Here is an 11,361-nt window from a genome sequence, read left to right as displayed (position 1 = left end):
GCAAATAAAGTCACTTTAAACCAAATGGTCAGAGTCGTGCAAAGTAAAAAGAAGCCCGTCTGCTTGCCGGCTGGAAATCGAAGGAAGGAGAGAAAACGACGGGAAATATTCCGATTCAGACTAAACAAAACACGCACCGAAGTATTGGCAGATAATCGCGTGTGTGAAAGAGACCCGGGCATAGTTCCTTCCATTCAGGGAAGGGGGAATCGGAGACAGATAAACTCCGCAAAGCCCTGGAGGATTTAAACGCTGCCTTATTTTGTATGTTATGTTTATTTTATCTCTTCCCCTTTTCCGCCCAACTTGTCCGCCTGATCAGAGGCGGTGAAATTGACGAAAGAAACCGAGCGCGGATCCGAGCCTAGTCTCTGCATCCAAAAGCCAATTTGGTGGGATATCTGGGTTCCTATTTGCATTGATTGAGGATAAGCGAGGAATCCCCCGCGCTCCCCGTGGATGCGGGATCCCTCGGTGCGTGGTGAGGACGGGTGGTTTTCTTTTAGATCTTGGCGACCGGTTGTGTTTGTAATTAGGGTTCTCTGGGGTTGATTAGGAATTAATGGCTTTTAAATGTGGATGCACGTGAGAGAGACAGGGGGAGAATCTTTTTTTCTTTTTCTTTTTTTTAAAGATCTGTTGCCAACCTGCGCGGTGTGTGTTCGGCTTCTGGTATTTTATTCGGCTGGGTTTGGAAGAGAAACCACGGTCCACATTGGCTGAGAGTTTATTGTGAAATACTTAACGCTTGGTAGCCTTTTGATGGGTTTTTTTCTTCTCTCTCTCCCCCCTTTTCTCCCTTTCTCTGTCTCTCCCCCGCCCCGTCCCAGATCCGTAAGGAATTGGAGGTCCCTTGGGAGTTTCTGCGTCCAGCAAAGTTTGGTTGGGGTTGTTTGAATGGGGTGGGGAAGACAAGAGCGATGGATTTTTGGTGTTGCTGAAATGACAATAAAACCCTCCAGGAATCTGGCTTCGTCATTTTAGCTCTTTTCTCTCTCCCCCCTCCCCGCCCCTTTCCCTCTGATTATAATTCTGCTCTTTGCAAAGACCAAATCGACGCTGCAAATATTAATTATTTGTTATTATAGCTACACATCCAGCAGGGAGAGAGAATTTAATCTAAACAAAACCTTATTTCTCCCGCTCCCCCCGCGCCAGGACAGAGTGGGTATTTTTAAAAAGGAGGTTGTTGTTTTCTCTTTCTCTCTCGTTCGGTTGCTGGAGGGTTTGGGAGCCACGAAGAAACGGACCGAATTCCATTTCGATCACAGAGGAGAGACTTCAAAATACCACTCCCGTTTCATTGGTTCCTTTCTTTGCTGGGTGGATTAACTTTCTCTCTCCTCCTCTATCCACCTATCTGCTTCCCCTTCCCTTCTTCCTGCCCTCGCCCCCATCCCGAGTCCTCTCTTCCACCGCTCCTTCCTCCTTTCCCCCATCCCGAGTCCTCTCCTCCACCGCTCCTTCCTCCTTTCCCCCATCCCGAGTCCTCTCCTCCACCGCTCCTTCCTCCATCCCGTCTTCTCCTCCACCACTCCTTCCTCCCATCCCGAGTCCTCTCCTCCGCCGCTCCTTCCTCCCATCCTGAATCTTCTCCTCTACCGCTCCTTCCTCCCTCCAGAGTCCTCTCTTCCACCACCCCTTCCTCCATCCAGTCTTCTCCTCTACCACTCCTTCCTCCTTTCCCCCATCCCGAGTCCTCTCCTCCACCGCTCCTTCCTCCTTCCCTCCATCCCGAGTCCTCTCTTCCACCACCCCTTCCTCCTTCCTCCCATCCTGAGTCCTCTCTTCCACTGCTCATTCCTTCTTCCTCCCTCCCGCGTCCTCTCTTCCACCATCCCTTCCTCCATCCCGAGTCTTCTCCTCCACCACTCCTTCCTCCCATCCTGAGTCTTCTCCTCTACCACTCCTTCCTTCTTTCCTCCATCCCGAGTCCTCTCCTCACCACTCCTTCCTCCCATCCCGAGTCCTCTCCTCCACCGTTCCTTCCTCCTTCCCTCCATCCCGAGTCCTCTCTTCCACCACCCCTTCCTCCCATCCTGAGTCCTCTCCTCTACCACTCCTTCCTTCTTCCCCCATCCCGAGTCGTCTTCTCCATCACTCTTTCCTCCCATCCCGAGTCCTCTCTTCCACCGCTCCTTCCTCCTTCTTCCCATCCCGAGTTCTCTCCTCTCCCGCTCCTTCCTCCTTCCCCCCATCCTGACTCCTCTCCTCCTGCCCCTGCCCCTCCCCGCGCTAGTATGGCCATGGTCGTGAACCCTTGGCAGGAGGAGATCCCCGGGGGCCCGCCAGGCGCCCAGCCCCCTCCGGGCCTGCCGTGCGCTCCGGAGCCGGGGGTGGCCCCTCCGCCGCCGGGCCCCCCGAAAGGCGCAGTGGCCCCGGGCCCGCCGGAGGCGGGGGAGAAGGGGGGCGCCCCGCCGAGCGTGGACTGCATGGTGTGCGGGGACAAGTCCAGCGGGAAGCACTACGGGCAGTTCACCTGCGAGGGCTGCAAGAGCTTCTTCAAGCGCTCGGTGCGCCGCAACCTGAGCTACACCTGCCGCAGCAACCGGGAGTGCCCCATCGACCAGCACCACCGCAACCAGTGCCAGTACTGCCGCCTCAAGAAGTGCCTCAAGGTCGGCATGCGCCGGGAAGGTGAGCCCCCCTCGTCGTCCCGTCCCCCCCGGGCCTGGCTCGGCTCGGCCCGGCTCGGCCAGGCCCCATCGCTCCTTCGCTTTCCAGCCTCGCCTGGCTGCCGTGTCTTTTCTCTGGGGGACCTCCTCTCTGCTTTCCCTTTCTCTGGCCTCTTCTCTCTGTCTCTTCCTGGGGTCCCTTTCTCCTCTCTGCTCTCCCTCTCTGTGTCTCTTCCTGGGGTCCCCGTCTCTGCTCTCCCTTTCTGTGTCTCTTCCTGGGGTCCCCCTCTCTGCTCTCCCTTTCTGTGTCTCTTCCTGGGGTCCCCCTCTCTGCTCTCTCTTTCTGTGTCCTCTTCTCTCTGTCTCTTCCTGGGGTCCCTTCCCCTCTCTGCTTTCCCTTTCTCTGTCCTCTTCTCTCTGTCTCTTCTTGGGGTCCCTTCCCCCCCTCTGCTCTCCCTTTCTGTGTCTCTTCCTGGGCTCGCTCTCTCTGCTCTTCCTTTCTCCATCTTTCTTCTGTTTCTTTCTTTTTCTTTCTGTGTTCTCTCTTTTCTTTTTCTTTTTTTCTTTTTGTCCCTTCTGTGTTTCTTTTTCCTTTCTCTCTCTGTTATCTTGCTTTCTTTTCTCTGGTTTCTTTTGACGTTCCTTCTCTAGTCTTTCTTCTCTCTCTGTTTCCTCTTTCTCAGGAAGGAAGAGAAGTGAGAGAGAAAAATGGGAATGTGAAAGGGGAGAAAGAAGGAAAGGTTTTCTTTCTTTGATCATTCCTCTCTCTCATTCCAAAAACAAGAAATGAAAAAGAGAGAGAAAATCTTTTTATTCTTTTTCTTTTCTCTCTCCCTCTTTTCTCTCTCTTGAATTTCTTCTTGCCTTTTTTTCTACATCTCTACCATTTTCTCATTCATCCACTTTCTCTTTTCTCACTACTTTTCTTTTCCTTCTCTAAATCTTTCTTCCCTTCCCGTTCCCTCCTCCTCTCTCTCCATCCCCTTTTCTCTTTCCCTAATTGTCTCTCTGCCTCTCCTCTCTCATGACATCTCTCTTTTCTTTCTTTCCCCATCTGTTTTCTCACTCTCTCCTTTCCTGCTCTTGAGACAGGATGCCCACCTCTGTAGAACTCCTCAGCTTCCCCCTTACTGAAGGCAACAGGGTCATGTGTACCAGGCATCATCCTTCCGCTTGACTGTCCTCCTTGCAAGTGCCCTGTGGTTCCCTGTGTATTCTCTCCCTTCCCTACTTGCCACCCTGCTATCTATCCCCAAAGCCCTAGCCAGGGCTCTCCCTCTCTAGCTGGGAGTTTACAGTTGCTACTCTGCTGTCTTAGGGACTCAGTATATTCTTAATATCATTCCCATCCCATCCCCATATATTCCCCAGCACCAAGAGAATCCCAGGTCTTAACAGGGGATTAGGGTAAAGTGGAAACCCATCGGCTAGAAATGCATCAGAATTGCTTGTGTCGAGGTCTCAACCCATCTCTGTTTTATTTGCTGCTCGGACTGGTTTTCCTTTCTTGTTCCATGTAGCTATTTTGTTTTTTAAATGAAGGGAAAACTTCACAGTATCTGATGCAAGGCAAATATCAGGGAACTTTCATTCCATTGAATTAACCATTGCACCAGCCCTTGGCTGAAATTTCTGATCTAAACAAAATCAGATGGTTTGGCCTTTTTGCCAATCCCAAATTCATCAGCTCTCCCCCTTAACATTCCTGCATACCGATTCCTCAGAGTTGTCTACTGTACTTCCCCATTTGGGCCTGAGAAAGTAAAGCCTGGATATTTGTTGATTGTTTTTTAGCAAGAAAAAAGCAGAATCCTTAAAAGGCTAAATTTCCCCAAGTCCCTGTACTTGTCGATTACAACAAAAGGATCATGGGAAATAACCCTAATTCATATTTCACTTGACTATCTGATCAGCGAAATTAATCCTTTGAACCAGTGAGCCTTTAGTTTCTCTTGGGTTTTTAAATAGGGCTTGATTTAGAGTGAGTTGCTCCGCAGAGGTAGGAATTTTCACTGTGCCTATATGCATGTTATTTAGAACAAGATAGGCAGTGAAGACAGTGGGAATAGAAATATTGTTTTTTTTTTCAAAATGCATCTGTATGTCTGTGATAGGAATACAAAAAAAGGCCAAAGCTGACTACACTGAATTCATCGCCCTTATAGTAACCATTCTCCGGATTTAGAATTAAACTAGAATTTAGCAGTAATGTAACATTCATGGGTTCCTCACATGAATATATTGAGTGGAAGGAACAACATACCTGGCCTTCAGATAGCATCTTTCATCAGCTCTCAAAGCCCTGGAGAAATGCTTTTATCAAGTTACACTTGAGCAAGTGTAGGATTGCAAAAAGCGTGCGACAGCCTGGGTACCTCTCAGTATAAGATGCACAGATGAAGATGTACGCATATAATAATAATACTCAGTATCTGTGCTACTTCATTCCTAATGCAAAATACCTGCTTTGACTAGTAACAATCAAGAATCCATACGACTTAAATAGGAATCACATCCTTTTTGAACCTTTTCACAGACGACCAGCATTTCAACCAGACTATTAAAAACTTCTCTTGTACATTTAATTTTCTCAGTTAAGGAGTGGATTGGAAAAAGTGGCAAAGTTTCTCTCCCACGATGGGACATATTTAAGAAAAACATCAAGGCAAATCCCTTCCCCCCCCCCCCCCTACTTCCAAGGGTAAAGATTTGTCTTTGAAAACTTTGCCCCCTCCCATTCTATGAATGTGCCCAGTAATTTGGCGGCAATAATGCACTCATGGCATTTAATCTTCTTTTGGTGAGATGATTACTGCAAATCCCACTGGATACTCTACTAGCAGCAGATCTTAGCAATTCTTGCTACTCTCGTTTGTTTATATACACAAGAAAGCTTCAAATAAGTTCATTCACCACCAATGACCATTCAAATCATCAGCATAAAATCCTTATGATTTATCCCTGAGCCAAACGGGAGCTGGGATAGCTCAACCGATTTCCTTCTCCCCTTATTTTCTTTTCAGTTACATGTGTTAATTTCTTTATTAAGCTCTCTGTCAAATCTGGCGATTATGTCTTCTCAGATCACGGGCATGGCTTTGAGAAAAGGAAGTTAGAGAGGGGATGGTTTTACCTCTATTATTCCTTTTACTGTGGCCCCCGTAACGCATTTGGGTGAGACAGTGATGGGCATCTGGCAAAGCACTAGGTTAGAGAGTTTCATAGGGCAAAAGTTCTTGCAATCTGGAGCCATATTCACACCTGGAAACCTCTGCCTTAGAAGTCAACTCTTTAAAATAAAATTGATGTTCAAGCTGTGGTCAATGCAAAAGGAGCCCTGCAGTCCAAACACGCATCACACAGTGGCTAGATTCTCATTTGGCGTAGACTGGTACAGCTCAGCTGAAATCAACATGAGCTGAGCATTTGACAAAGTCTTTTTTTTTGTAAATAGAGAGAGAAGCCAGGTCAGGAAACCCATATATGCACCTTATTGAACTGCTGAGCTAAACACGATGTCTGTCATAACCCTACACAGTATTAGGGAGCATAATAAGAAAATTGTTGGCCTATGTTCATTAACAAATGTGTCTTTATAGCCCAAGGTGAGCTTGGATCATTACAATTCTGGTTAAGTGGACACTACGTTTTTTTTAGTGGTTACTCAACATTTGAAACATCTATGCTGAGAGATTCAAAGGCATTTGTAAACAGCTCTGTTTTTTGTATTCCTTTTGATTTTTTAACATCCACCTTTACTTGGAATTTTATTCCAGATAAATATTTACGGTGGCAAGTAAGCTTCAACTATTAGGTGAAAATAAACAAAGAGATCTATCTATCAAGATACATCTACTTGTCCTTTTTCCGATTATGCAATGATACATTATATAATTTGTTCCATGCCAGTTTAAATTTGGGATAATTTTTTGATTCAAAGGATTTCAAGCGTTGTTTGAATGATTCCCTTGCTTCTGTGCAGAAGACACACACTCAGTTGAAATTATTGAGCGTAGGTTCAGAAATGATATTTTAATTCTTTGCCAGTGATCGTAGGCTGGGAACGATAGCTGGAGAAACCCCACAAAACCCCACTCAAAAAAAAAAAATCAAATTTCCATACAAATCCTCAAATGCAATTTACAAAAAAACGGGCTCTATGGAAAAATTCTAGAGAGTATTAATGAATTACAAACATAGAATTCAAATTGTATCTTACAAGGGGTGTTTCTTATTGCAGCCCTTTTCCTCAGATCAAGAATATTTAAGGGAAATTTAATTACAAATAGACTTGCACAAAGGTTTGGTCGTGAGTGATGACTTCATTTCAAAAGTCATTTAACTTTAAAAAGGGACATATGGAAACAAATAGATTGAACCAGGGCATGGGGAATGGCCCAATATAGGTGCTGATTTGCAGAATGTTATGTTTCATTTTTTTTTAGCTTCATCAATATTATTTTATTGGGGTGAATTCACTCCGCATATGAGTCAACTTTCAATAGCTCTATTCCCCAGCCCATTTTCCAGCAATCGAATAGTCTGAATTTTTGCTTTTCTGCCCCTTGCACTTGGCATTGGAAACGGATCACGTTGCGTTCCCCGCAGATGAGGTCTTTTGTTAATTATTATAACGATTAGGAGAAATCCCCTTTCGCCATTTAAACACCGTTGTCGCTTTTGGTGGCCAAACGGCTAGCAATCTACTAGCCAGCTCACTGAAGTTCAACCGCCCAGTTTAAAGGATTTGCCACTGGGGTCATAAGGAAGGGTTGGCCTCAGTCTGCGGTGTTATTGTTAAGGGCATTTCTAAAGCATCTGCGCTCATAGTATCTGGCTGATTTTACATACTCACTAGGTAAATTGCATTTATGCGCTAATCCACCACGGCGATAATCTGCTAGGTTTGGTCCAGAATTTAGGCTTTGCACAGATAAACCAGGGAGTCGTAGGAAGAAGCTTTTTACAAAACCTAAGACCAGTGAAAACGTTTCCATTATTTATTTATTTGTTTGTTTAATGCCAGAGAGAATAGGATTTCTTTTTCTTTTTAACCAAGCGACCATTTCCTTGGCTCGCTGGTTTCCCCTTTGCAGCATTGTGCATCAGGGCCTGAAAGTGAAATTGACTAGAAACAAGTGACACTGGCAGGTCGCTTCCTCCCCAAAAAGTAAATTTGAATGTCACAATTCTCTCTGGTTTTACACATGATTGAGGGAGTAGATTTTTAAAAAGTGCCGGGCATCTATTGAGAAGCACTGGTGGAAATCTGGATGGTTTAGGTAGGTGCCTAAATGGGAACTGAGCTCTTTTGAAAAGTTGGTCTGTAAAGCATAGTAATATTAGGGAAGAGAGAGAAGGGCCATTTATTTTAAAAATAAGTTCAATTTTTTTAAATTTGAGTGTCTGTGTAGCCCTTTGATTTTTTTCAAAGCCATTTGATTTTTTTTTTTTAAATAATAAAGGCATGATTTTAGGCCTAAAAAAATCAGCAGTTTTTTGGGTGGTAACCAGTATTTTGCGAGCAATCACCAAAGATTAGAAACAATTCCTTCAGGGCCTAGGAAATACACGACAGAGAAATCACTTGTCTGTTTTAGTTCTTAGATATCTCTTCTTTATATTGTTGCTATTACTAATTGCTGTATTCCCCCTAAATTTACATGGTATTTCACGACAAAGAGGAAGGTGCCTTCCTTGTTCGGAAGAGTTTCTGATCAATAGACACAGAGCCATGTTTTGTTTTCTAAGCTAACTCTCCCACTCGCCATCTACTTATGTAGAGATTCTGCCTAGATTCTGATCGGAGTTGCACTACTGGTGTAAATCTACTGCTGCACTCAACGGAGTTACTCCTGATTTAGGCTGGTGCCATTTGGATCAGAATCTGCCTTGTTTTTGTTTTTTTGTGTGGAAGAAGCTGTCCACAAAAAATTGCGCTCCACGGGACATGTATTTTCTCAGCCAGTGTGTTGCTAACAGGGCTCACCCTAACTGCTGAGACATGGATGGATTTTTAACATGTTCCTACCATAGCTGCAAACAAATCAATTATGAGACTTTTCGGTACTTGTAGAAGGCAGACGGTTAATATACTGGCAACAGAACTCTGATGTACCCTGGTATTGCATGCACAGCATGTCCCCTACCTCTCAGGAATGTTGTTAGGCTTAATTTGTTAATGTCTGTGAGATCCTTTTAGATGAAAGGTCTTACAGTAGATTTAGGTATCTCTTCAGCTGGGCTAAGTTGTCCTTGCTCCATCGAGCTATCACAATTGACACCAGTGGCAGATCTGGTCCATAGTATAACAGTGTATGCGTGATTATTATTATTCTGTGAAATCCTCAGACAGTGAGACTTTAGCAAGGGGAAGCAGCCTTCTAAACTGAGGGGCGGATTTTCAGCGGGTGTATATTGTCATCGCTCCATTGACTTCAATGCCAGCAACAGTCAGCCTCCCTTTCTGATGTTATGTGTTGACAATTTACACCGACTGACCATTGGGCCCCCGAGTGCCTAAACGTCCCTTGTCGCCTGTTAGCTGGTTGGGAAAACCCGGCGCTAGGAATCCTTTCACACAGCAAAGACAACTATTGACCAAAGGTCTTGTGCCCCTGAAATGCAAAGGCAACTCTCATTCACTTGAGCAACGTCACTGATTTGCATAGGACTACTCGTGGAAGTAAGGGAGATCGGGCCCCTTGTTTCTGAGGCAGCGGCGGTAGAGAAACCACTCACATTTTCATTAAACAAAGCCCCTCTCTCCCCCTCTCCTGCATTACTCTCATGGCTTTATGGGGAAGCATGCCTGGTACAACCCGACTGTATTGAACATGATTAGAGCAAAAGTCCATTTACAGTGCAGCAGAAGGAAAGACACTGGTTGTTTTTAGTCAATTCCAATTCCATCTTGTCTCTCTATCTCCAGTTCTGTCTCTTGTCTATCCAGTCAAACCTGTATCCTTCCCAATTTTTAAGATCCTCAATGCCTAGTAGCTAACAAACTGTAGTTGTTCTCTGCTACAGAAGAGTTTTCGGACGTGTATACATAATTTTTTGTACATTAAAAAAGAACAAATCCTTTCTATTTTTTCCACCTAACTTCACAGTATTATGTGCAACAACTAGCTGGAACCACAGCCTGTGCTGTAGTTCACTGAAAGGACCTTTAGGCTTTGACCCGAAAAGGATTCAAATACAGAATCGGTCAAGTTAGTCCGTTCACTCACAATCCCGAGGATTGAGCTAGGGGAAGGGTTTTGCTTCCTGACTTTGTGAACGTGGATGGGTTCATTCCCCTTTCCATGCCTCGGTTTTCCTCACCCCAACCCCACGGGGGTTAGTGTTTGTAAAGGGCTTCGAGATCCTCAGAGGGAAGATGGTCACTGGGAGAAGAGACATTATTACGTGTGTTATGGTAGCACCTACAGGCTTTACGTAAGATCAGAGCTCCATGGCACTGGGTGTCGTTGAGGAGAATCCTTGCTCCAATGGATTTACAGTCTAAGTAGACCAGACAGACAAAGGCTTGAAGGGGAAACTGAGGCACAGAGACAGGACGTGATTACTTGCCTTGCAGCATGCAATTCGCTGGTGCTAGAACTGTGATGAGAGCCCTTACCAAGACCTCACTGAGTCACAATCCTGGTTGCCTGGGGAGACTTGGCCAAATCAGGCCTGCGAGACTGCATCTTTCATTACTGGCATGCCCTCCATGTGGGCATTCTCGGGCTAAGCCGGTTAGGGGGCGATTTTTTACCAGCATAGTTGTCCCAGTGCAATCCCTAGTGGAGACCAGTATCAAGATGCCTTCTACCAGTGTGGTCTATGCCCCATCCCTTATGGAGTATACTAGACAGGCAAGTACCAGCAAAAGAGTATCTCTTAGTCCGAGCGAAACAAGCGATACTGGTAAAAACTCAGCATTGCTGGCGCGCCGGTGCCTACACCAGGCGCTTGTGCCAGGTCGGGTCTGTTGGTCAGGGCTCACACCTCTCTGACCGACAGAGCTATGCCGGAAGAAGTCTGCAGCCTAGACCTGACCTGGCCTTAGGTTATACTGAAAAAAACTTTCCCATGTAGACAAGGCTTTGGAGTAAGTGAAAGCTAGGTCCACCGATTCTGCCTCAGTTGCTTTTTCTATCCATGGGTGTAATGATAGCACCAGGAGCGGGAACCCAATGGAAAAGCAAGCACTTCCTTTTTTGGTGTTTTCCACCAGTATAAAAATGGCTGTCAGCTTTTCAGGCCCTTACTGGTTTTTCACATTTGTTGCTGGGATGCCGAGTAGGCTGGCCTGGAACAAGAAAAATCCCCTATCTCCTCCACTTGCCCATAGAGCTGCACAGCCAAATCGATTTCTTTTGAATGCAGACATCTAAACTCTGGGTGCTAAACTCTTCCCTAGTTCTAAACTCCATCTCTCCCAAGTCACAGAAGCAAATTCCCTTCCCCTTCACCCCCATTTTTCTGAGGGTTTGCATGATCATTTCAATACATGATCATGCAAATACATCTCAATCTGATGTGTTCCTCAGTCAGCAGCATCAAGGGCTTTGTCCCATATTCCTTCTCCGGCCCTTTTCACACATACATAAACACCTCCCTCTAGGAATTTCACAAATAAATTACTACCCCCACTCCAACTCCCAGACCCACCGAGTCCAGATTCTCCTGCACCTTCTGCAGCTGTACACCCAAAGCAAAGTGGGCATGAGAATCAACCAGCGTCAGCTGACTGTGG

The 11,361-nt window shown here is 45.7% G+C and overlaps 1 protein-coding gene across 2 annotated transcripts in view; it reads left to right on the top strand.

Moving 5' to 3' along the window:
• The first annotated feature begins 2,148 nt into the window (after positions 1 to 2,148).
• LOC116831863 (nuclear receptor subfamily 2 group F member 5-like) overlaps positions 2,149 to 11,361 on the top strand; it is a 32,216-nt gene continuing 23,003 nt past the window's right edge. For both annotated transcript variants that reach the window (XM_032792197.2, XM_032792198.2), the window contains exon 1: positions 2,149 to 2,637. In XM_032792197.2, the coding sequence (XP_032648088.1) occupies positions 2,241 to 2,637 (397 nt within the window). In that variant the 5' untranslated portion in view covers positions 2,149 to 2,240. The remainder of the gene's footprint in view (positions 2,638 to 11,361) is intronic.

The sequence above is a fragment of the Chelonoidis abingdonii genome, chromosome 11 (assembly GCF_003597395.2).
Source record: "Chelonoidis abingdonii isolate Lonesome George chromosome 11, CheloAbing_2.0, whole genome shotgun sequence".
NCBI classification, from domain to species: Eukaryota; Metazoa; Chordata; order Testudines; family Testudinidae; genus Chelonoidis; species Chelonoidis abingdonii.
This window is presented reverse-complemented; position numbering and strand designations above follow the sequence as displayed.